The 25998-nt window shown below is 57.7% G+C and overlaps 1 protein-coding gene and 1 long non-coding RNA gene across 4 annotated transcripts in view; one reads left to right on the top strand and one right to left on the bottom strand.

The window, feature by feature from the left end:
- The window catches only part of LOC144379413 (uncharacterized), a 197578-nt gene extending 174685 nt beyond the window's left edge, over positions 1-22893 (top strand). The window contains exon 3 of one of the 3 annotated variants that reach the window (XR_013442311.1): positions 22865-22893. This is a non-coding gene — a long non-coding RNA (uncharacterized LOC144379413). Of the gene's footprint in view, positions 1-9155; positions 9181-22859 lie in introns of those variants that run through there. The other 2 variants (XR_013442313.1, XR_013442316.1) reach the window with 2 other exon arrangements.
- Positions 656-25170, bottom strand: VWCE (von Willebrand factor C and EGF domains). Its single transcript, XM_036097942.2, has 20 exons — positions 25061-25170; positions 22522-22616; positions 22326-22415; positions 21876-22004; positions 19549-19665; positions 17320-17436; positions 16304-16432; positions 15027-15460; positions 14851-14944; positions 13345-13427; positions 11844-11931; positions 10317-10402; positions 8857-8974; positions 8292-8377; positions 6872-6968; positions 5747-5829; positions 4555-4645; positions 4391-4473; positions 3990-4080; positions 656-1664 (listed from the first exon to the last, which is right to left on the bottom strand). Exons 1-20 carry the CDS (start codon positions 25168-25170, stop codon positions 1060-1062), a joined length of 2826 nt encoding a protein of 941 aa, XP_035953835.1. The 3' UTR covers positions 656-1059.
- Positions 25171-25998: the final 828 nt, after the last annotated feature.

The following is a 25998-nucleotide window of genomic DNA, read 5'->3' as shown; positions in this document are numbered from 1 at the left end:
TTTCATCTCCATCCCGCCCCCATTAACGATAGCACCGTCCTCTTTCCATCTGTCCTGTGAACTCGGCTCCACCACCCAGATCCCCCCTCAGGACTGACGATGTAGTCCCGCAGCTGCTGGGAAGGTTGTCCGCCCTCTCAGGGAACCACCTGGGCTGAAGGGAGCCGCCAAGGTCACGCCCCTTTCCTGGGGCAGCCCAGTTAGAACTACTGGTCAACACAGGGTACAGAGCCCTGGCTCCTGGCACCAACTCCGGACAACTCTGAAGGGCCATCCTAGCCGCAGAGGGGGTTGGCTGAGGCTTGGGACTTCTCCCTCGCTGCTGCCCTCCCCGCCTCCCGCCCCCCCGCGGGTGCCACTGCTGAGAGGGTGCCCTCGGGACCTGCCCACTCCCGTTCCAGCTCTGAGGCTCCCACCCAGGGTACCCAACCCGCGGAGCCACCTCTGTCCGTCTTTTCCCTTCTCACTGGAGGAGCCCCCCCCCAGCCAAAGGCAGCAGGTGCTTCCACAAGACGTCACCCCACGCCACCCCCATTTGGTGCCGGCTTTTGTCCCTCGCTGGAGGGTTGAGGTGGGGTGCTGGTTTACCACCCATGGGCTTGGAGTGACATTTCCCCACCTTTCCAAAGGCGAGAAGTGAACGAGCAGGGCAGTCTGGGGGAGACTGAGACAGCCTTTAATCAGGAAACCTCAGGGAGGGAGGCAGGATGGCTGGTGGCACAGTCCCAGGGGAATCCCAGGCCCTCTCCGACTGTTGTCCTCCAGAGCGGGGAGCTCAGCAGCCCGACCTTCCTCAAAAGACAGGCCGGCCGTGGTGTCCAAGGAGGATACTGACCATGGAGAGTGCCGATTACCTGCTCTCACAGCACGTTCCAAATGCTTCTTGGGGACAAGGCTGCGTGGGGCCCTGGGGACTTTCATCCCTCCAGGAGCCTTGCAGAAGTGAGCGTCGGGTGTCACCGGCCTCATTGGCCCCAGAGCCTCCCCGCCAGCGCCCAGGGCTGCTGGCCAAAACTCTGTCTGGCGTGTCCCAGGCACGGCCCTGACCTGGAGGCCTGCTTACCCGGTGGACTCGTCCTCCCGTGAGGTCCCCGTGGCGGGCCGCTGGGGGCTGGAGCTGGCCGTGGCTGCGAGGGCTGCAGAGAGTCTGGAGGTGGCGGGAGAGAGTCTGCGAGGCCTGAGGAGGGTGGCGGCGGTCTCTGAGGGGCTGGGGGCCATCGTGGAATGGGCTGAAGCTTCAGTCAGGACAATGGCAGACAAAGAAGGCCTTCTGGTCACTGTCTGGGCCCCGGAGGCTGAGGCTGAAGGCTCTGGAGTAATAGGAGGAAGCCCAGGAGCCCCGGGAGGGGCTGGAGGTAGAGTGGAGGCTCCTGGAGGGATCGAAGGCCCTGGTGAGGGCTGGGAGGCCCCAGGCTCCCCCGGGAATGTGCCCCCAGGCCCCAAAGGGGGTGAGGGTGAGGCCTGGGCTCCTGAGGGGCTCGTGGGTAAAGTCTGTGCGTTAGACAGGTTCATTCTGAGATGGAGCTGGAGGACGTGGAGCACCGACTTCTGAGGCAGCACTGCCGGGGGGCCTGGGCAGGAGCTACAGTTCACCGGGGCCTCAGCATCTCCACGGGCACTCCGAGCTGCTTTGCCGACCTCCACCGCCTTCCTCTCTGGGCCACCTAGAGAGAGGTGGAGGAAACAAGATGCACTGGGGTTCTCCCGACGGCCGAGGCGGCCCCGGGACGAGCTGCACAGGGAGGGACAGGGGCTGCTCACACCTGGTAAGGACCAGTGGCCCCTGCCTCCAGGCGGAGACCAAAAAGGAACCATGAGCAGAGGGAAGCAGTCCGCCAAAGTCACTCTGCCAGGCCTTGGCTGTGTGACCTTGTATGAGGCGCATAACTCCGCTGGGCTTCTGCGTCCTCATCTGTAAAATGGGCATCCTAACGACTCACAGGGCCACTCTGAGCACTGACTGAATGGTGCGCGCGGGAAATCCCAGCCCAAACCCGGATGTTAACCATGGACTTGGGCTGATAATCCTGCGCCAGTGCGGGAGGCTCACGGATTGTAACAAATGTCCCATCTGGCGTAGGCTGTTGTTAGTCGGGGAGGCCCTGCCTTCGCTCACTTTTGCTGGGAACCGAAAACTGCTCAAAAAAAATAAAGTCTATTGAAAAAAATAATTTCTTTTAAGTCTCAGCCTGGAGCCTGGCACATCATAAGGGCTTGATATATGGGAGTAGAACAAGCAGAGGAAGAAGCTAGGCACAGAGAACATGGGGCAGGAAGAAGCACAAGAAGGAAGAGTGTTGGAGAAAGGTCAGGAAGAGACAGATGCTGTCAAGCCCGGAAAACCTGGAATGGACTGTATTTTAAAAATCACCTGTAGGACGGTCACACAACTCTGAACCTGCCTGAAGGCACCGGATTGTATACTTTGAGCGTGTGAATTGTACGGGATGTGATCTATACCTCAGGAAAACTGTGACTTTTATGAATTATCAAAAGGAAACAATTCATATTCTAGTGCAACAAAAAGTGCTTTCTCCTTCTATGGAGCTCTTGTTAGGAAGAGGCGCGTGCGAACGTAACCAAAGCAGTGTGTTCCAGGAGAAGGGGCCCGGCTCTGCGCCTCACCTCCCCGGGCCTCTGTTTCCCCATCTGGAAGCAGCAGAGCACGGCGGAAGGAATCAGAGAGACCTGGGCTTGAGCCCAGCGCCGCCAGCTAGAGCGCAGCCTTAAGACAGAAACCTAACGTCTCTGAGCCTCCATTTGCCCATCTGCAAAATGGAGATATAATCACAGCTGAGGTAACACGGGTCACATGCTCCACACGCGGCCTGGCATCTTAGCTAACGATTAGTCTCTGGACTAATCAGGGGGAATAATCACCATCGGCTTGCTGAGGAGTCTGTGGCGGGTTAAGTGAAGCAAGATCTACAAAGTGCTCGATGGTTCTCAACAACAGGGCTATAGGGGCTCAGGATGCTTCCAGCCCCCCCAGTCCTGACGGCAGCTCTTCTTCAGCCATGGACCTGAAGAGCGACCCTAAATATGGAGGATCCTCTTCAAAAGGCCAAAGGAGTTAAACAGGTATTTTATCCAAGAGGAAATCCAGGCCACAAATCAGTAGAAAAATTCAATGTCTTCCTGGAAGTTTAAAAAAAAACATAAAGGAGTGGCGCCTGGGTGGCTCAGTCGTTAAGCGTCTACCTTCGGCTCAGGTCATGATCCCAGGGTCCTGGGATAGAGCCCCGCATCGGGCTCCCTGCTCAGCGGGGAGTCTGCTTCTCCCTCTCCCTCTGCCGCTCCCCCTGCTTGTGCTCGCTCTCTCTCAAATAAATAAAATCTTTTTTTTTAAAAAGAAGCATAGGTGGCGCCTGGGTGGCTCAGTCGTTAAGCGTCTGCCTTCGGCTCAGGTCATGATCCCGGGTCCTGGGATCGAGCCCCGCATCGGGCTCCCTGCTCCGCGGGGAGCCTGCTTCTCCCTCTCCCACTCCCCCTGCTTGTGTTCCCTCTCTCGCTGTGTCTCTCTCTGTCAAATAAATAAATAAAATCTTTAAAAAAAAAAAAAAAAAAAGCATAAAATAGCAACATTTAAGGTACTTTATGGACATGTTAAATCAGAAAAATTCAATTCAAGACACACAGCGTAGAGTTGGTGGGAGTATGGGGAGCCAGCTACATCATGGTGAGTTTCCTGTTTCTCGAGGACCCTGGTCGGGTGAGGACCCCCGTCTGGTGCCGCGCTGTCCTGCCCCAGGAGGTCCCACACCGCTCCCAAAGCTCCACCACCCAGTACTCTACCTGCTAACCACAGGGCCCCAACCATGTGTCCTCGCCACATGCTGGCTGTGTGACCTCGGGCAGAACACATTCCCTCTCTGAGCCCCTTGTAAGGGGCTTCGCACATCCAGCCCCTTACAAGTTCTAGGTCTCTGGGAAGAAGAGTAAAGTGCAGGAAGACACAGAGAAGCTTCAGGACCCAGAGGCCCACTTACCTGGGCAGGAGGGACAGCAGTCCCCGGGGGGCCCAGAGGGGTCAGAGCAGGCCCGAGGGCAGGGGACCTTCTCACAGCTCACCTCTCCCAGCTGGGGAAGCACAAGCACACACATGAGGAAGCCCAGATCGTCTCCCCTCCTGTAACAGTGCCCCTAGGCGCCTCTTCCACCCACAGAAAGATCCTGGGATGGAGGCTGACACAGTAGGGCTGCTTTAAGGAACCCACAAAGAGGGAGGATACCATCAAATCCAAAGGCATTCTAGCTGCTGTTTAAAGTTGGGAAGGCAGGAGGAAGATGGGCTTCCGTGGGCTAAGGGGACTCAGAGTTTCACAAAGGGACAAAAGGCAAGCAGCAGTCCCCTGGCCGGGCCGCTCCCGAGTCCCCAGGCCCAGCTTACCTGGCATGTGCACTGGGTACAGGGCTCATCGTCCAAGGTGAACACCTGGCCGTTCACCACCTTCCTTCCCTCGTAGTTGCAATCTGCAGGGGTGGAGGAGACCAGGCCATGAGCCAAGGCCTCTCCGGGAGCCTGGGACGCGAGGCAGCGGCTCCCCCACTCACCTCTGCACACCGGGCAGCACTCCCCATCAGGGTGGAAAGGGTAGGTGCAGGTGATGGGGCAGTCCACGGGGGAGCAGGCCACGGAGCCCAGCTGCACGACACAGAAAACACACGAGTCCCTTTGTTCTGGGCCGCTGACAGGACACTCAGGAAGGATGGCCACAGAGCCACTGAGTGCCCATCGGAGCCCCCGTGGTGCGGGGACAGGTTCATCCACTCAGTCAGAGTCTGTCTTCCTGACAGAACGCAAGCCCCGTAGGGCCAGGGGCCTGGCCTTGTTCACGCAGCTCATCTGTCGAAAGGCCCCAGCGGAACAAACCCACGAATTACCCGGGAAAGGTGAGCACCAAATACCAAGGAGAGAGAAGGACCCAGAGCCTGAAGCTCCCCGAAGCACATGAGTGAACAGGCCCACTCAGAGGCCGAGACGCTCGGCGCTAAGTTCCTCTGATCCCGCAGACCTGTCGCTTGCCATGCTGCGTCCTGACCCACTGTAAGCAAGAAGCTCCACGGGCATCAAACGTTCCCAGCAACACAGGCAGGAAGGCCTTTCTCCCCCATTTTCCCAGTCCTAAACAATACAGACAATCCCATATGCTTTTTCAGACTGAGAGGCAGTCTGGCTTCGGGGCAAAGTGCACCTCCGAGAACACGGCCTCGGGATACCAGGATTCGATTCTTGGCACTTCAGCGGACTAGCAGCAGGATCTTGAGGGAAGAATCACTTCTCGCTGTGCCTCATTTTTCTGACCCACAGATGGAAAGGAGAGTGGCTCCCACCTCACACGATTCTTGCAAAGATTAACTGAGCTCATGCAAGGAAAGGGCCGAGAGCCAGACTGGCACACGGTAAGAGCTCCATCATGTGAGTCTGAGACCGCAGCTCAGAGTCCTGGGCTGGAGTCCCTCACCTGTGCTCTCAGGGAGCACTCCCACGCTATACTATGAGGAGCCCCCCAGATGCCCTCTGGTCACCCAGAAGCAGAGGACTTTTGCCATGCAGGCTTAAAAACGATTTCTCTGGCCCTGGGTAAAGATTCACCCTGGGCAGGGCTAGAGGGAGCCAACCTTCCCCGTGACCCAGAGTGACCCTTCTCATGGAGGGCTCTGGATTGCGCCTCCAAGGTCCAGGAGCTGGTGTCAGCCCCTGGGGAATCTCCACAGACAGGGGTCAGGGCTGGGGGAGCCGTACCAGGCAGATGCAGCTCAGACACGGGTCCAGCACGGACGGGAAGGTCTGGTTGTTGTAGAAGATTCTGCCCGTGTAGGTACAGCCTGCCAGAGAGAGCACGGGGGTGAGCGCCCGCCGGGTAGGTGGCCGGTGGCCAGGCTCCTGCCAAGGGCGCAGGTCCGAGAGCTTTCTGGGTAGCAAAGGTCAGGCCAATTGCCTCCCCAGGCAGTCACCCCGGGGTTTGGGGAAGGGACAAAACACAGGTCTGGACTGGGTGCCACCTCTTTTTTTTTTGCCCTGGATTTAGCAGAGGGATCAGAATGTTTCCACTTCCAGGGAAGGGAGTGTTTCCTCCTCTGCCCCTCCCTGGGCAGGATCAGGCCAGAGGGGTTGGCCCAGGCACCACTGCCATCCTCTCTGCTCTTTCCCCCCCAACCACTCAGCCAGTCCCCACCTTCCAGAACATTCCCCCACACCCCTCCCCTGGGCTTCCCCAAGCCCACTGAGGTCTGATCTGAGTGTTGCCACCTAGATGACATTTATCACATCCTAGGAAGCAGAGAGCAGGTGATAGGAAAAAGGGAAATGTTTTAGAACATCTGTATGTTATTTGTTAGATACAGACACATGTTATAGACCTGGGACATAGAGACAGAGGCACTTCACGAAGAGAGATTAGAAAAACAAAAACCACGAGGCTAAAAGTGATAAGGGGCCCTTTTTAATTGTTTTTATTTTTGCTTTCTATATGTACTTCAATAAAATGTTACTTTTGAAATCATGGAAAAGCGGAACATTAATATAAAAAAAGAAAGCAGCATTGTTACGTTCTCTCACTGTTCCCTGATTGTTTCACAGGGATGGTTCCTTGGTCCCCCCACCCGGGCTGGAAGCTCAGCGTATCTCCACATCTGCTTCTGGCACCCAGACAGGGCCGGCCTTGGGCAGACGGCTTTGTATCTCTGAAGCCTGCGTTCATCATCGTACCACGGGCTGGCCCCGTGGGGCTGCGGGGATGAAGCCCGTGTGGTCCATCTTTTGCACGGAGAAGCCTGGTGCAGGACAAGCCCAGAAGCAGGGGGAGGGGGGCAGGATCCCGCCAAGGGGAGCAGGGGGTGCTGGGCAGCCCCCCAAGCAGGAAATTACCTGCAGAACAGTCCGGGCAGCACTGTCCAGGGATCCGAATTGGGTGAGGGCAGGAGTCTACGCAGTCTGTCCTCTTGCAGCTCACTGAGCCATCTGCCTGAAGGAAGGAAGAACTTCACCAAGACCCCACCTGTAACACCAGGCCCCGCCTCCCTGCCCCACTCCGCCCTCCCAGCACCTCCCAGCACCCCCCACCCCCAAGAAAGGGCAGTGCTGCAAATTGGCCGAGGCTTGCCATGATGGGAGGTGGCAGGTCCCCCACAAAGAGGACCGGCTCCTGGGGAAAGGGGGTGTGAGCCTTCCACGAAAGCCTCCCTATCTAAGGAGAAGGAAGGTCAGAGCGGGGTTTTGGTCTCCGTGGCTTCCTGTCCCTCTCCAGCACCAGCCAAAGCTCACCACCACCCCATCCAAATTCTTTCACTCAGCTTTTGCCTGGAACCCTCGCTCACCCCAAACCTATGGAGTACCATAAAATCCTATTTTTATAGAAAACTATTCCACCGGAAATGTCTATTTCAGAAGACAAAAGCACCACATATGGTTTCTTTCTTTTTTTTTTTTTTTTTGGTCTAAGACTCTGAATGTTGATGAAGCTTTTGTGTTGCTTTCTCATACTATGAGTGCCCTGGATCAGTCATAAAGGGGAAAGGCAGCGGATATGCCCTCCTCCCAACTGTAATTCCGATGAAACGCTTCCAAGTTTTGCAAAGGTCTAAGGCTTTTTCACAAACGGTGCATCCGAGACACTCGAAGGCCGTGCCTCTTACACACCAGTGTGCACACGAGTCACCCGGGGGATTAAAATGCAGATTCTGAGTGCGGAGGTCTGAGTAGCCAGACCTCTGGATCTGGAGATTCTGCACGTCCAGCAGGCACCACTGGGGCACGGACCTCATTTTGAGAAAGAAAGCTCTAAGCTCCAATGGACTAAAGGCTCTTCTAAAGCAGAAAGGAAAGCGAGCGTGTACTTAAACAATGAGCTGTGACCAGAGTGTTTCATGGTAAGCGGCTGTATTTGCATCTGGGCCCATCTGACTTTAAGACCCCTGCACCGTCTCCTTATCCGTTTCGGATGAGCTGAGGTCACAGATTCAGGTCATGAAGGAAAAACCCTGCAGTGTCGCAGGAAAGGCCCGAACCACGGAGCCTCAGGTCACCCCACTCCTTCAGTTATCCGTGCCCAGGGAAATCCTCCCCTTGGGACCCCTGACTCCTCCCAAGCAGCAGGTCACACCCCTTTCTGTACAAATAGAAGCTGCCAGCATAGGAGGGAGAAGGAGGGCAGGCTGAGGTGGCCCAGCTTCGGGCGCAGCAGGGAGGCCTGGCCAGGAGGGCCCGGTCAGGGCCGAGGGGTCTGCTCGGGGCGAGGCAGGGACAGCCGGAGGGGGGAGCAGCTGAAGGCGTGCAGGTTGCCATTCACCTGGCAGATGCATAACTCACAGGGGTCACCGGGAGACCAGATCTGTCCGATCGGAAACTCAACCCCGTTGTCGTCCAGAGAGCAGCCTGGCCAGGGGACAGTGAGAGAGAAAGCACGGGTGGGCACAAGGGCCAAGGAGGGCCCTGAACGCCTGCCCAACCTACAGCGTGCCTGCCACCCAAGGACAGCCGCCTCGGCTCACTCCCACCACAGAGGGTCCCCCACAGCGTCCATCGCCCCACCTGCTGGGCCCAGGGGCTGCCTGCAGCTGCCGATCCAGCTCCCACATTTAGGGAGTTTTCCCCCCCAAACACGTGCCCGGTCCACACAGGCAGCCTCACGCAAACAGATGCTTACCTCAGAACCCGTAAATGCGCACTTGCACACAGCCGCACAAACACGCACCCTCCCAGAGACATACGGGAGCAGATGCCGCTCCCACACACACAGACATGCTTCCAGAAACACACACAGGGTCTCAGCAGGTGAAGCGCCGCCACCCTCCTGGAGGGCATCCGGGCCCCAGGTGGGGCAGAGGCCGGCATGCAGGGCTGGGGGCCCTCACCTGTCATGGGTGTGGGCTCCCGGCAGGTGAAACAGCACTGTCCAGGGCCCAGCCACCAGTCCTCTCGGGGGCAGTCCAGTTCTGGACATGGTGTGAAGGAACATTCTACCTCCCCATTCTGGAAGAGAACCAAGGGCACAGGCCAGTGAGGGCAGCTCCCAGCCTTGGGCCGTCTGAAAGCTAAAGAGGAGGCTGGCAAGCGGCTGTCACCCTCCTAAAAGTGACAAAGAATCTGCGGGGGGTTGGGGGGAGGAGTAGGAGGAGTGGGGGTGGGGTGGGGGTGGTGTGATGTGGGGGAGGGGGGCAGGAAGTAGGGGGGAAAGGCTGGGAGCGTGTTCTGGGATGTCCCGGCTGTTGGGCTGGGGGTCCCTGCCTTCCCAGGCTGCAGCCCCAGCCCCACTTCCCCTCACTTCAGCAACAGCCTCCTGCTCTCCCTCCAGTCTGCCCTCACTCTGCGGCCAGAGAAAGTTCTCGTGCACCAGTGGGATTGCATGGCTCCAAACCTAAAACCCATCAGCAGCTCTGCCAAGCCCAGAGCCCTCAGCCTGGCTGGCAAAACCCTTCATGACTGGGTCTGAGGTAGAGGCTATGGGGCCCCCTCCTCCCCAAGACCCCTTCCCCTAAGTACTGCCCTTGGCTGACAGGGGACGGGCCCTCCAGGTACCTGGATGGTTCCTTCACCCCCCACTCCACTCTCCGGGAGCAGAGAGAACATATACAACTGACTGATGCCCAGCTCCCTGGCCTCTGGGCACAGCCATCTCCGCCATGCAACTCACTCCAGAGCTCCCTGTGGGATCAGCCTGAGACCCCGTTGTCCCCTGACTGTCCCGCTTCCCTGGCTGGCTTCTCCTGAGAATCTTCGGAAAATCACTTACATGCCCCAGGCCCTGCTTCTCGGACCCCAACCCAAGCACCATCCCTGTCTGCAGCCTCTTCTCCTGCCTGACTCGTCTCCCACATTCTGCGCCCCAACCAGAAGGGACACCTTCAGGCCCTGACAGCAGGCCACGCGCTCTCACCTCCTGCCATCTGCTCACGCCAGGCATCTGCTCTGCCAGGCACACCTGCCTCGGATCCTCTTCTAATAAGTCCCTCACCCCTCAGATCTCGACTTAGCACCTCTCCCTCCAAGAAGCCTTCCCCTCCAGTCAGGAGCCCTAGTCACCTGCCCATGGCCCACCTAGGCTGTGGGCCCCCTGAAAGAGGGGACTGGGGCTGTCCTGTGCTTAGCTGTGTCCCCAGCACTCAGCACTGCTCCAGGCATACAGTAGGTGCTCTATAAATAGCTCTGCTGAAGGGTGAACTTCATGGAGACTGTGGGTAGCCCTTGGTGAATGCAGGTCCCCATAATGCCTCTGCTACCTCAGTGTCCCTTCCGCTGCATGGCAGCTCCTTTTCTCCTGGTCAAGGCACGCTAGCGAAGGCCTGTGCCCGGCCTCTCTCCTGCACCCACCTACCTGGCAGACACAGGTGGTGCACTCGTCACCACCCCCACTGAACACAGCCCCGTCTGCGTACCAGCGGCCGTGGAAATAGCATCTCACTGCAGAGGAGAAAAGGAGAGGCAGCTCAAGGTCTTTGGGCTGGGGCAGCTAGAGAGAAAGGGGAACAGTGGGTCGGGGGGGCCCTGGGGAAGCTAACACACTCCCACCATGCTCCAGAGCATGCACCCCGCTCAGGGAGCCAACCACTCCCCTCCAAACCCTCGACACAAACTAAGCTGCTGCTTAAAAACTGATGGAGAATGAATCACATGTAAACTAAGATCCTTAACCAAAAAGGGAGGGGACTCCCTGAATCACTAAAAAGTAACAGAAAAGCAGAAATGAAAAGAGACTGCCCCAGGGGTTCCTGGGTGGCTCAGTTGGTTAAGCATCTGCCTTCAGCTCAGGTCATGATCCCAGCGTCCTGGGATCAAGTCCCGCCTTGGGCTCCCTGCTCAGCAGGGAGCATGCTTCTCCCTCTGCCCCTCCCCCTGCTTGTGCTCTCTCTCTCTCTCTCTCTCAAATAAATAAATAAAATCTTAAAAAAAAAAAAAAAAAAGGAAAGAAAGAAAGAAAAAAGAGACTGCCCCAGATGCCTAAGACAAGGTCTGGCGCCGAAGCCATCCCCTGGAGACCAGGAGAAGTCAGTGAAAACCTCTAATCCGAGGATCCCCCCACCGAAACAGTCCGCAAGCTAGCCCAGGCCCACCTGGCTTAGTCAGACTGCCCTGGGTTCAAATCCCAGCTATGCAACTCAGTAGGGAGGGATTTGAGGCAACATCCTTAATTTCTCTAAACCTCAGTCTTCCCATCTGTAGAATGGGGTTGATAAGAGCTGATAACGGTTACTACTTCATAGGCAGTATATTAACTATTCAAAAATGTCTTAGCTAAAAATAACATTTAAAAGTTAAGAAAAACATTTTTTTAAAGAACACCAGCTTTGCAATCAGGTAGGCTTGATTTCAAGTTCTGTTCTTGTATTAACTGGTTGTATGTCTCTGGGCAGTGACGACCTCGGTGAGCCTCGGTTTTGTCACCTATACAATGGGGCTATGAATAGTACTCCCTCAAGGCTGAGCCACATGGATTCAATGAGATCAAGGGCTGGCAAGCAACAGCACAGAGCCGTCAGGGAACATTCGTGATGATGATGAGGTCATCTCAGGAAAAGAGAACCACATTTTTAACAAAGGACCAACTCATTAGTGGGGAAGGGGAGACGCCCTCCCAGCCTCAAGACAGAGCCATGCCAAGGGTGGACTCACACCCCTTCCTGGCTGTGTTGAAGGCGCCTCCTGGGGCGGGGAGCGCTATCTAGCATCCAAACCACTGTGCACATAGTAGGTGCTCAATTAAACTGGTACTTTGAAATGCTCCACTTGATCTGAGTTTCTAAAGCAAAAATCAATTCCTATCCTCTGCTCCGTTCACCCTGCTCCCAAAAACACACAAAAGAGCTAACCCCCCCCCCCACCCGACCCCCAAAGAGTCACTGACCTGGAACACAAGTACAGCAATCTGACTTCAGGGAGGTCTGACAGGGGCCGGGAGGACACTCGGGGGAGATGCAGGACACATTTCCGGCCTGACGAGGGGAGAGATGGTGCTGGGTGGGGGCAGAGGGGAGGAGGAGAACCAGGCCCTCCCGCCCCTCAGCTCATTCCCTATTTCAAGCCACTCCTCAGGTCTCCTGCCCAACACCAAAGCCTCCTAAAGGAAGCCATCCAAGATCTCTGAATGCCACCATGGTGACAACAAGGACAGTGTGCAGGGACCCAGGTCCTGGCGTTTACTATGGTGTGCTGAGAACATCCTCCCACAGCATACAGAAGCTCTGGAAGGATGCCGGGGAGAGGCGAACAGAGGTTACTCCACCAGAGACACCTTCCTGTGCATCTGAGTTTTGAACCAGGTGACTCTATTGGCTAGTCAAAGAATTAACTTTAAAACTAAATTTCAAAATTTGAAATTAAGGCAAAAAAAAAAAAAACCCACAAAAAAACAAAAAAACAAAAACCCTCCTCTGGAGCCAGCCAGAGCTGAGAAGCAGTGTTTGCTCCTCCACTGAGTCATGTGACTTTGGCCAATGTACGTCAGCCCGCTGAGCCTCAGTCTCCCTATCTGTGAGAGGAGCTGGAAACGGCGCCTCCACTGGGGCTTGCGGAGGATTCGTGCCACGACATGATCCACGAAAGTGCGCGGCCGCTGCATATGCGTGGCACCCGAGGGGGGCTCGGTAAAGGGTGGTGCTCATCGTCTCCGTGCCCCGCCCCCTGCCTTCCACGGCGGCCGCCGCCCTTCGCCACCAGGCCAGTGACGCTCAGAGGGAGGCAGTTGAGGGGTGGGAGGCGGAGCCCAGGCCGTGGATGCAGACAGACCTCGCCTCAAAGCCCAGCTCATGCCTCCGTCTTTTCATCTGTAGAACAGGGACAGGAAAGCTGACCCAGACGAGCTGCCAGGAGCCACGGGTGAAGTGACAGAAGAAAAGCCCCAAGCCCCGAGCCTGGTACGCACGGAGTGCTCCTGATCCAATCTGTGGGACAGCACCTGGCCGTGTCCGGAACACAGTAGGTGCTTAATAACTATTCTTAGAGAAGCAAATTGGCCTACAGCAAAATAATACTCTTAACAAGCTGAGCCTGGTAATAAGCCTCCTCCGTCCCAAATGTGGATACCTTTATTGTGCTGGCAAATATTTTGCCTGGAGGGAAAAACAGCCTCCCTGGTGGGAAGTTTCCGAGGGAGTTCCATCCCCTCCCCTTCCTAGACAGATGGACCCTGTTTGCCTGCTGGCTCTTCGCTGCTCAGCACAAGGCTCCTCGACTCCACAGACCCCCACGCCTTTAAATTTGACAGGTTCCGCCCAAAATCCACAACCTGGGAACTGTCCCTCCATTTGACAAGCTCACCTTTAACAAGCTCATCTTTCCCTCTTCCTCTAAAACCCCCAAAGGTTAGGAAAATACCCGCAAGGCTTTGGGGCTCTTGTGACGCTCACCAGGCAGACACACACAGTGCAGTTCTCGTTGGGAGGGGAAAACACGTCCCCTTCAGCTCGGATGACGCCGCTGTCAAAACAGCCTTTGAAAGACAAACAGGAGTGGAGGCATCAGACCTCTTCAAAGTAGAGGAAGCTTGAGGTCTCAGTACTTTTCCAGGCGTAATGTACCGGGAACTTTCTCTCACCAGCCAGGACGCCCCAGGCATGGCAGATCCAGGTACCCAGGACTGTGCGGTCCTAGGACCCCTGGAGAAGCAAGCAGGAGACACCCGCAGAAGATGGCCCGGGAGGGTTCCATTCATGTCTGTAAACCCCGGACTCTATTGAGAACATGGCATTTTATTCCCATATGGCAAGAAAGGCAGCCAGGCAGCCCTGGGTTCAAAAACCTGGTCTGTCTGTTCAGTTCACCTGAGTGACCTTGGACATGTCACTTAACCTCTACGGACTCAGTTGTCTTTACTGTAAAATGGGAACACTACCACGTGCCCTGCAGGGGCCTTGGAAGGATCCACAGCCTCACATGTCAGGGGCCCAGCCATTCACATTCAGGGCTCAGTATATAGTAGGAACATGGCAAAAGGTCACGATTATCATTAAGAAACCACTACGTCTATTCTCATTCTAACCCTTCGGAAGATGTCTTCACTGCAGCGTCTTATCCCCAGAGCTTCAGAGAACACAGAATATCAGGCCCCTCCCCAGATCTACGGAATCAGAAGCTGTGTTTTAACAAGATCCCAGGGATCCCCGTGTGGAGTGAGTTTGAGAAGCTCTGTCGAAGGACTCGTGAGGATTTAGGGTCTGTATCCTAACAGCAAGGGGAAACAAGTGAAAAACTGTAAGCAGGTTATGGGAGTAAATTGGAAAGGGGACAGACGGGCGCCTGGGTGGCTCAGTTGTTAAGCGTCTGCCTTCAGCTCAGGTCATGATCCCGGGGTCCTGGGATCGAGCCCCACGTCGGGCTCCCTGCTCGGCGGGAAGCCTGCTTCTCCCTCCCACTCCCCCCACTTGTGTTCCCTCTCTCGCTGTGTCTCTGTCAAATAAATAAATAAAATCTTTAAAAAAAAAAAAAAAGGAGAGAGGACAGAATTTACAAAGGATTACTCTACTGGCTGTAGGAGGAGAGTTGGGGCAGGGTAGGGGGACTGCTGGGTAGATCTGGAGAAACTCACTGAGTGAATGAATGAATGAATGAATGAAGCTCAAAAGGATCCCCAGAAGATGAAAAGTTCCCCCTGAGGGATACCACAGCATACACCAGTGGTTCTCAAAGTGTGGTTCCTGGACCAACCAGCAAGAGCAGCATCACCCGGGATCTTGTTAGAAATGCAAACTCCCAGGCCCTGCCCACACCAGATAAATGAGACCCAGGAATTAACCTCCAAGTGATTCTAACGTCCCCAAAAGTTGGAGAACAGCCTTTCAGCTGCAGAAGGGCTGGGGAAGGGAAGAAGTAGGACCATGTGGGGAACTCACAGCCTTCCCCAGACCAGCTCCCACCTGTACACGATGGGCAGCACCCCCCATCTTTGGAGGGAATCGGGTGAGAACAAGCAGCTTCACACGTCACCTTTTCACAGGTCACCTCCCCGTTCTGGAAGCAGAAGCAGGAGTTCCAGCCATCACAAGGCCCCGGACACCAGACCCGGGCAGCCCCCAGGATCCCTCCCACCTACCTGGCACCAGCACTGGGAACACCCAGGCTCTGTCCAGCGGCTCCCTGATTCATACGTGGCTCCCAGGTGCCAGCAGGCAGAGGACCCCGGTGCCATCTGTGTGGCTGCTGGGCCCTTGGGCAAGGGCGGGGTCACCTCCTGTAGTCGTGAGGGAGGTCCGAGGGTCCCCAAGAGGGAGGCACCAGGCACGGGGGTGGCCACCAGCGTGGCCAGCAGCCGAGTTGGGGCGGAGGGCAAGGATGTGGGTGGCACAGGGGTGGGAGACAGCAGGCTGGTGGTCCTAACCCCAGGTGGGGGCCCCGGGGCCCCGGAAGGAGGGCTGTGTCCGGGGGAGAGGGCAGGCCGGCCCGCCTCTGGGGGCAGCAGAAGCATCTTGGGCGGGTGCTGCGGGGGCTGCAGGATGGCCGATGGGGCCAGCACGGCTTTCGGGAAAGCTGAAACAGAAGACCAGGGGGCTTGAATGCAGCTCCTCCACCACCAGTCACTGGATGTCTCTAGACCAGTTTCTTCATCAGCAAAATGGGTCTAATACCACCAGTTCGACCCAAGACCACGGGAGCTGCAGTGACGATCGCACAAGGGGGATGGAAAAGCACCACAGGAGCAGGCCCAAGTGACAGGTTGGGAGTGGGTCCCCTGCCCCCGCCTCCCCCAGATGTGGCTTCCCAGGAGGGCATGCTGAGGTCGGGATGAAGGAACAGTCTGGGGAAAGCTTGCCATGGACTAGAAAGAGCATGCTCAGTATTTAGATGACCTTGTACGCATGTTTATGGGCGCACTGCTGACGTATGTCAGAGTGAGCTGACCCCACACCGTCCAAAGTGTCCCTGGGAGCCCAGGCTCCCGGACTCCTGTCACATGCTCCTCTATCATTTGTTCTCCCCTTTTACCATTTGCAAGAAAACAAAAAGGTTAGGGAAACAGTAAAATGACAAGGGAGGATGAGGATAAAGAAGTGGAAGGCGTAAATGAGAAAGTGAAGAGTTGGAAATAACAAGATGAATTGAAAAAGAACGGATGGAAAAGGAAGAAGGCCCAAGGCTGGCAGGGGGCGGGGCCTGGGAGGGCCAGGGGCGGGGCCTGTGTGTGAGGCGGGGCCCGGGAGGGTGGGGCGGGGCCCGAGAGGGTAGGGGTGGAGCCCGGGAGGGCAGGGGCGGGATCTGGGTGAGCCGGGGGAGGGGGTGGGGCCTGGGTGGACCGGGGCGGGGCCTAGCGTTGGGGCGGGGCCTAGCGTTGGGTCGGCGCCTGGGTCGGCGAAGGCAGGGCTGGTCGCTCACCCTCACAGGACACGCGATCAGCTCGGAGCCTGAAGCCAGGTCGGCAGGTGCACAGGAAGCTGCCCACGGTGTTATGGCAGGAGTGGTGACAGACTCGCCTCTCCAGCGGCCTCCGACACTCGTTTACATCTGTAGGAGAGCCTCGCTGCCAACAGCTGCCTTGTTGGGGCGATCGACCCCTTCTTCCAACATCCCTAAGCCCAGAAAGCTGGGGAAGTCTCCTTGCCATGTTCTTATAGGGTCCATCCCTGCCTCAGGGTGTGGGACGTGACTCAGATGTCTAGGAGTGGGGCTGAAATCCCTTTGGAAGGTTCATACACCCAGTTGGCATTTAATGGATACACCAGTGACTCATCCCCCAGCACTACCCAGCGATGGTTACGCCCTGGCTGGTGGGGATGAGCCCCACTGGGAATCTCATCTCCAAACCTTCCACCTTCCCACGTGTGGGTAGGGGATGGTGTGGCCCCTTCTGAAAAAGAGTCTCAAGAATCATTGCACTGCTCAAGGTAGGCTTCGGGACAAATACCAAACTCTGCCAGAACAAGGTCTGTTTTCAGGCCCATGGGACCCCACCTTCAACCCATGAGCCAAGCTTAAGCCAAACATGCCAATCCCTTTCTGGAAATTTCCGCTAATGGGCTGAGAAAACAGGGGTCTCCTTCTAAACCAGAGGAACCAAGACATAACATGCTTTATTTACCAAGGGGAGGAAAGGCAGCCAAGAAAATGGGTGAGCAGAGAGGAATCCTTGGGGCGTATCTGGGAGAGGGGTGGAAGAGAAACATAACAGGATAAAAGTGGCACGTGGCCAGGAAAAGTCCAAGACAGGGTCTTCCACGAGGAGCCACGCCAACCCCAGGGAAAGGCAGCCTCTGAGCAAAGGCTCAAGTGCTTACAGGCTCCAGGCGGCCAGGAGGTCCAGACTGCTGGCCCTTCCCTGTCCCTGGGCTCGCCCTGCCCATCTTCCTGATGGGCATCCTAAGTATGAAGACGACAGGGTCCCCCCACCTTACCTACACAGGAGTGCCGGTTGCCATGGAGATGGAAGCCGGGTCTACAGGAACACCGGTAGCTGCCTATGCTGTTTTTGCATCTCTGCTGACAGGGGGTCCCGAGGCATTCGTCAGTGTCTGCAAGGGACCAGGGCAAGGCTGCAGCTCATTTCCCCATGGAGTGTCAGAACCGTGTGCTCCCCTCTTCCTCTCCCATTGCCATCCCCTCCCCCACCCAGGGCCATGGGACACCCTCCTAACCCCTCTCTTTCTCACCACCCACATTCAGCCTACCAACGAAGTCCTCTCTGGGTCAGCCCTCGTCTCTCCATCCTCACTGCCCTACCCCAGCCTGGGCCACCTTCGCCTCTGGTCTGGAGAAGAGCAACAGCCTGATGCATCTCCCCGTGCTCCTCCCAAGCCTTGTGCTACAGTGTCCCGGATAATCTGACCAAACATCCGGGCCACTCTCTGCTCCCACAGGCATCGATGCCGCACCACAGCTCACAAGCCCTGGACGGCCTTTCCCACCTCCTTCCCTGTCCCCCACCTTTGTTCTGCCACCTTCCAAATGCACCATGTTCTTGTGGGCCTCCCTCTTTGCCCACGTTCTTTTGTCTGCCTGGGATCCCTGTGCATCTTGTCTGGGGGAAAACTCCTACTCATACCTCAAAACTCAGCTTCTATAGCACCTCCCGTGTCAAAGCTTCCCCATGCCATTGTTTGAAATTGTGAAAAACTGTAAATAATGTATATGTCCATCAGTAAGAGAAGAGTTAGTCCACTGTGGGATAGTTGCACTACAGAGCCCCAGGCAGCAGTTAAAAAAAGCAAGGCCGGTCCATTTACCCTGATGTGGAGAGATCTTCAAGACAGATTGCTGAGAGGAACAAGCAAGCAGAGGCTCAAATCCCAGCTCTAACATGATCTTGGGCAAGTTACTTAATTTCTTTAAGCCTCAGTGTTCCTATCAGGAAAATGGAAATAAACAGTACCAGCCTCACAAGTTCATTACGAGAAAGAAATGAGAAAATGTACGTAAAGTGCTTAGCACGATGCCGGAATCCAGCTCTGCACCTGTTAGCTGCTCATCCTATCTCTGTGAGTGTGTATGTGTGTGTACACGTCGTGGGGATAGGCAGGGAGGACATGCATCAGAGCAATAACCAGGTGCTAGGGCGAGCTGTGTTCCCCCAGATGCACATGCTCAAATCCTAACCCCTCATGTGATGGGATTTGGAGGGGAGACCTTTGGGCAGTGATTGGGCTTAGATGAGGTCTTGAAGGGGGCTCCCTCATGATGGGAGTAGTGCCCTTATAAGAACAGCCCTCAGAGCTTGCTCTCTCTCCCCGTGAGCACACAGCATGGAGACCGTCTGCAAGCCAGGAAGGGCCGTCAGCCAAAAGTGAACGGGCTGGCGCCATGACCTCGGGCTTCCCAGCCTCCAGAACCGTGAGAATAAATTCTGTTGTGTAAATGGCCCAGTCCGTGGGATTTTGTTTTAGCAGCCCGAGCAGACTAAGACATCAGGGTTATTCCCGTGGGAGAGCGGAGCACAGGAGTAGCAGAGAGGGTCCGGAGGTAGCCATTTTTAAAACTTATTTTACAATTTATGACTATTTCAAACAATAGAAAACAATACCACACTTTCACGGGGAATCTTTTGCCTTATCTGCCTCGCTTCCTTCTGTAAGTAAAAGGCATCTTCAAGGAAGGGGTAATTATGTTACAAGATCTCCCTCACCCTGCTCACTCAGGAGCAGAATCCTTCTCTTCCTGGGGCTCCCCCAGCACTTACCCCTCACCCCAACGTCCTCCTGCCCCTCCCCACCAGATGGGGCAGCCAGGCCGCCAGCGGGGCAGGTGGAGCTAAGGAAGGCAGTGGGTGAAGGACCTCTCCCATGGCCCTCCCTCATCTCAGTGGCCTCCTCCGTCCTGCCCCTGGCCCTCCCCAGGCCTCTCCCGCCCTATCCCTCCACCCTGCCGAGCCAGCTCAGAGCAGGGGCCCTAGAGTTGGACATGCCAGGATTCAAGCTGACCCCAGCGCTTCCTGCTGGAATGGCCTTGGGTGACCCTCAGTTTCCCCATCAGTAAAGCAGGGAATGATAACAGGATCTGCCTCGGGGGACCAGGAAATGCAGTAATGCATGGAGCGCACAGGTTGGGCTGGGCGGGGCCGCCATGCCTTCGACTCCGAGCCCAGCCGCTGCAGCAATGGCATCATCATTACCTGTCCCCGGGCCACTCACCTTGGCAGCTGTGGCGGTCGGCAGCCAGCTGCATGCCCGGCCCACACTCACACACAAACCCGCCTTCCGTGTTCACGCACTGGCCCTCGCAGGAGGCGCTTAGGCATTCATCGATGTCTGCGAAGAGAGAAAGTATCCTTGCACAGACCACTCTGCACATTGTTTGCGTACAGGGGAAGAAAAGCGACCCCACAAGGACGCTGTCCCCAAGCAAAGCCTGCCTTCAGCAGGGGGGAAACCACCACCACCCCCCGACACACCCGAGGAAGAAAGACCAGGCACCACCAGGAAAGTCATCAGCCATGAGGGAACCACCAGAGAGCAGAGGCCGAGGGGCCAGGCTCCTTCTTTGTGACCCACGCAGACCAGAGGACAGAGAGGACAGCTGAGACAGAACCATTTCCAATGGCCCCACCACAGGGCAACCCTAGGAGGGCAGAGGGGAGTGAGCAGGAAGGCTGATTCAATTCCATTAAGTGCTTATTGAGCACCACCTGTATGCAGCAGATCTGGAGGAGGACTGCTGAGGACACAAATGTGACCAAGACACGGCACAGACTCTCTAGCTGGTTACAGTCTGATAACATTAAGAGCCACGCCACATGCCCACGAGGCCAGGGGAACGCCTGGAGGACAGATGGGCAGAGGACCAGGAGGCACTGGGAGGAGAGAGAGCCTGAGGAGCTTCCTCCTGCCACCAGGCTGGCCAGAGCTGAGGTTCCTGCTGGGGCAGCAGGAGGCTGGAGCAATGGGTTGAGGCCCGGCTGTGGAGTGCCGAGGAGGCCCTGAGGCTTCTGCCAGGGTGGGGTGACTAGATCCAAGCAGTCCTTTGGGGAAGTTCAGGACTGTGGGGTGAGGGGCGCCACCGAACAGAACTCCCCACCCTGGTTTCACGGCTTCCCTTCTCTAAGAACCACGGCGGCTCTCGAGGACCTACAAGATCTGTGTCTCCCACCCCCCGACCCCATGCCTGCCGGACACCTTCATTCTCCCCACTTGCTCTCCCCACAGCCAGCCCCTCGGGACCATACCCACCGCCTCTAGAAGCCCACCCTGACTAACCCATCCCACTGGGATCCCTCATGGTGGTGCCCCCCGCCCCCGCCTGGGGCTAGCTTTGACATTGTTCTCTGGCTGTCCCCAGTTCCGGTTTGCCTCAGCAACAAGAAGTGTGTGCAGAAAGTGCTCCCCAGGAAACATTCAGGGGAGGATGAATTGCTTCAGCCTTCCTCTGATGTTGCAATGAGCCCCGAGCACCAAAACTCCTCAGTGAGACCCTTGACCCAATGGTTCTCCCTCTGGGAATAAGGAGAGAGGCTGACGAGAAGCCTCTTTACTGCAGCCTTTACTAGGAGTAGTGAAACCCTGCAGAGAACCTACAGACACGGCCGCAAAAAATTATGCCGTAAGGACTAGTCCCCCCCACAATATAAAGTGAGAAAAAGAATAAAAACTCTGCATAAGGTATGAGCCCAATTTATAAAACACACAGATATGCACACCTAACACACACACACACACACAGGTACACACACTCACAAACACACATCCAGGGCAAAGGGCAGAAGAAACAATTTCATTTTAGTAACAAATATCTCTGGGTAGGGACTTTGGGGACATGTTAGTTTTCATCTTCTACCCTTCTTTTACTTCCCAAAAGTTCCAAAATAAGTTATTTTTTACTTTCATGTGTGCGGAAGAAACATTATTTTTACCAAGTCAAAACTCAAAAAAAAAAACAAACAAAAAAAAAACCAAGGGTGGGGGCTTCCTTTCAGCTCTCTGGAAAGATATGCAAGAAACTGGTCCCAGTAGCTGCCTGTGAGGAAGGTAACAGACTTTGCCTGTAAGAACGTTTTAGAATCCCAAACACACAGCACTTTTACAAAATAAGTATTGAGGCTGGCTTTCCTCGTCTTTCAAACATCACGATCCCAAGGGAGCCTTCCGCGGTCAACCCGCCTGCAGTGCTGGTTATCTGCCCCTCCGTGGGCCCGGCTCCCGGCACCTGGCCAGTTACGGCCCTATCACATGGGACCGTGGTTATCCTGACCTGTCTCCCCTCCTCCTGTTCAGAAGTAGGGACCAAGCCACCACGCGTCACCGCAGTCCCTAGCTCAGTGCCTGGCCCATAAGAGCTGCTCATTAGCAGAAGGGGACCATTTCTTGGGTTTGCCTGCTGCCCTGCCCACGCTCCCAGCAGAGCTTGGCCTCGCTCAGCCTGGCCTGCATCTCTCCGGAGACTGTCCTGGCAGGACGGACAGACGGACGGAGGAGGAGACAGAATTCCCGCCCGCTGCACCCCCCACGGCGCCCAGGTCTCTCACCAGTACACCTGATGCCGACAGCCGTCTCTGTCATGGAGAAGCCCACAGGGCACACTCGGGCCACCTCCTGACAGCCGCCATGATTACAGGTAAGGTCACAGCCGTACTCTCCACAGGGTCCGTGGGCTTCTAAAACAGGCACCACACCCGTGAGCACACCGCACGCCGCAGTGCCCGCCGCCCCCACCTCACCGGGGCTCCTCCTAAATTCTGCTGGGAAGGTGGCCCTGGAGGCTTAAATCCAGCTCTGGCACTTACTAGCCAGGTAACCCTGGGCAAGCCACTAACTTCTGTGCCTCAGTTTCCTCATCTGTAAAATGGGGATGAGAAGGCCTACCTAAGTGGGTTGCTGGAAGATGATATTCTAAGTAAGACAAAAGCCCAGAGCCTGGCACATAGTCGCAGCGCCAAAAGAATTCTTCCCATCAGCCATGGCCCAGCCCCGGTTACCTGGGCAGGTGGCTCCTTGCTCTCCATCCTGGCAGGAGCAGACGTTGGGAGCAATGCAGATGCCACTCCCACAGCCAAAGGAGCAGAGGGCTGAGAGGAGAAATGCAGGTGAGGGAGTGGGAGCCCTACTCAGGCCAGCCCAGGGAGCCAGCGCCCTGCTGGGGAGGGTGTCTGGGGCACGGGGACAGGCACTTACGCAGGGTGCAGTGCCCGCTGCCCACGGAGGGGGCCCAGCCAGGGCAGCAGCCACTCCCGAAGCCTGAGAGGCAGACGTGGGGGCCCAGCCGGCGTCTAGGAGAGAGGAGAGAGCACTTGCCACATTTCTGTTCTGGGTGAGGGATTGGCCTGCCGTACAGTGAAAGCCTCCCAGCCAGTCAGTAAGTCAGTCAACAAACCGTTCTTGAAACCCACCAGAGGGGCAGTGGGAAGTTCCCAAAGAAAAATGACCCAGTCTCTCCTGGAGGCAGGACAAAGACAAAGGTGTGAGAGAACATACAGCAGTCTCCTACAGAGACCTGCCATGTGAACACGGAGCAGAGTGGCTGGGGGAGTGGGGGGGGGGGGCAGCCTTCCTACAGGGACCTGCCACATGAACACGGAGCACAGTGGCTGGGGGGGTGGGGTGCTCAGAGGGGCCTCAGCACTGAGGGGGAAAGATAGCAATAGATGAAGAGCCCCAGGCATGGCTGCCATAGGGCCTTTGCACTTGCAGTTCCCTCTATCAGGAAGGTTCTTCCTCAGAAATGTACCCAGCTCACTCCCTCCTTTACCCAGGTCTCTTCTCTGCTCATGCGTCTTTGCAGAAAGATCCATCTTACCCACCCTTATCTTGCTTTATTCTTCTTAACACTTACTTCCTGGGACCTTAAATTACTTATCAATTTGTTGATTCGTTCATTGTCTGTCTCCCCTCTCATTCTCTGAGGAGCAGGGCTTCATCCTTTTTGTTTCCCTCAGTGTCCAGAGCAATGCCTGGCACACAGTACGTGCTCACTAAATGGCTGTTGAGGGAAAGGTTGAGAAAGGAAGCCAGCAGAAAAAGGAGGAGGGCAGCCCCAGGCGAGCCAGAGATGTCATTCCCCAGGTGCGGGTGCCAGTAAGGGGAGCCAGAGTGCCCGACACTGGGTGAGGCATGGCACAAGAGCCATGAACGAGCCACTTTCCCCTCCCCCAGGGGCGCTGGGCAGACAAGACCCAGGTGATAACAAAACAATGTAACCAGTGCCCCACAATGGGACAGGCTTTGGAGTCCCAAGGAGGGTCAGGGGAGGTTTCCTGGAAGGCCAGGATCTGGGCTGAGACAGGCAAGAGAAGGGGCAAGCTGTGGGAGTGGAGAAGGGGAGGGAGCAGCAGGTGCACTGCCCAGACCGGGTCGGAGGCGGTGACTGGAACTGGTCCTGTGATGGGCTGGGCAGAGTGATGGAATCCAGCCCGCTCTTAGCTGGGAATCCTGGCACCACGGAAGAGGGACAAGAAAACCCTCCCCAACTGCGCGCTGCCCCTGGGAAGCTGGGAATGTCCTGCCGGTCGGGCAGTGTACGGAACACCCCCCAGGTGCCAGGGGCGGCAGCAGGCACTGGGGGACAAGGATGGCGAAGGCAGACTCGCTCCACTCAGGGAGAAGAGCTGTCAAATGTGACAAGTACTCTGGGAAGGAGAACTGCGGGCACGTGGCAGCACAGAAACATCTGCAGCGAACTGTGCCTGGAGCCTCAAAGAGACGTTTCCTTCTCTGAAGTCATCACAGAAGAAGCAAGGAAGCGGGGCCCTGGGGGGTGGGAGGTGCCGGCAGCCGCGCTGTGTCCCCACCGCCCCGGCTAGAGCCATTATGGCGGCAGCCTGGGAAAGCGGAGCCCGCAGCTCCTTCTCCTCAGACGGGGCTCCGGAAGGATGCCCCGGAGGCTGGTGGAGCCGCACCCTCGGGTGGGCGGGGGCCGAGCGCCCCAAGGAGCCTCCTCGGGCGGGCGCTGACGGGGAGACAGGTGGCTGGAAGGCTCCGAAGCGCCGCGGAGCCGGGCCCATCTGGGCAGGAACTGGCGGTGGCTGCGGAACACACGCGCGAGCTGCGAGCCCGGCGGGGCCGCCCCCCTGCGCGCCCCCCGAGGCGGTGGCCGCGGGCCAGGCCGCGCGCTGACACCGTGTTCCCTCGCTCGGAGCATCACGCACACACGCGCTCGCGGCCCGCGGCGGCCCGGCCTCCGCCGGGAGGAGACTCGAGGGGAGGGTGGCATCCATCGGGAGAGAGCAAAGGGGCAAACACCCCACCCCCGCCCGCGCGCACACACAGGCGGAAAGCGAAACGTAACCCAGGGAGAGCCCGGCGGTTCCAAGGTCCACGGCGTGCGTGCAGCCTGGACGCAGGGGAAGCCCCCAGCCCCGGAGCGGCCGCGCCGGCCGGGGAGGCCCGTTCGCCAGCGACGGCCAGCCGCTCCGGAGACCAGGTGGCACGTCCTGGGCTGTCCTCGCCAGGGGTCCACGCCCCAGGGCAGACTCAGAGGGGCTCACGCAGCGCCTGGATCTCCAACCCCCCCCCCCCACCGGTCCTTGCCAGGACAGCTCCCGCCCAGAGCACAGGCTGCTGTCTCTTTGTCCGGACCCCCTGGGCTGCGCCCGCGCGTGGACAGCGCCCCGGAGGGGAGCCCCGGCCGGCGGCTGCCGGCGGCTCCCGGGAGCCCCTCTGCCCCACGCCGGGTGCGCCCCCGCGACGGGACAGGGGAGGGGCGCGAGGCGCTTACCTCTCGGCCGCGAAATGCCCGGGCGGCTTCCTCCCGGTGTAGCCGCGGGCCGGGGCCCCCGGCAGGAGGAGCGCGACGCAGGCGGCCCGGAGGAGCAGTCCGGCCCACATGACCGGCGGCGGCGGGTCCCCCCGGCTTGGCTGGGCTCTGGCGCGGCGCGCGGGGGAGGGGGCTGCCGGCCCTCGCCCCTCCTCCTGGCGCCGCGGGGAGCGAACCAGCGAGCCCCGAGCTGGCACGCGGAGCGGAGCAGGGGGGCTGGGGACTCCGAGAGGAGGGGCCGGGGGCCGCGAGGAGACGCGGCGGACGGCTGGGGGGGGGTCTCTGGCACCTCGGAGCGAAAAACACAAAAGGTAGCGCCGCCCGCCGGCCGGTGGCCTCTTGGGGAGGCGCGGAGCCCGGGGCGGGGGCAAAGATCAGGGACCCCTGGGGGCGGGGTTTCAGCCTCGGCCCACGCCCCCTGCCCGGGTTTGGGAGTCGGCTTCCTGCGAAGGGCTGTGGGCGTCAGACTGAGGCCGGGGGAGGAAGGAGACTGCGGGAGCAAGGCTGGTGCTGGAGGCTGTGCGCCCGGGGAACTGCTGGTCCCGGTGGAGCTGGAGTTGCCAGTGTTGTCCCGAGAAGGTGGGACGCTGCGTCATTTCGTTGCTGGGCAGTTCTAGGCTGGCTCCCCGCCTGCCAGCAGCAGGTCTGCACACTGGTCCTGGGTGTGCGGGTCAGTGGATCCACCCCTCGCCAGGGGGCACTAGCGGGTCTTGAACCTAGAGGCTCCTCTTTGCCCCCTTCTGCAGCTGCCCCAGGTCACAATCAGAGACTGGGAGGCGGGGAAGTGGTGAGCAGGTGGAGGAAAATCGGGATCCTCCAGTGGGAGGAAGCGGGAAGGATGACCCTCTGCCTTGTGTAGGAATCCTCCCTAGGCACCCAGATCCTTGCTTAAACACTTC

This window comes from Halichoerus grypus, chromosome 11 (genome assembly GCF_964656455.1).
Source record: "Halichoerus grypus chromosome 11, mHalGry1.hap1.1, whole genome shotgun sequence".
NCBI classification, from domain to species: domain Eukaryota; kingdom Metazoa; phylum Chordata; class Mammalia; order Carnivora; family Phocidae; genus Halichoerus; species Halichoerus grypus.
This window is presented reverse-complemented; position numbering and strand designations above follow the sequence as displayed.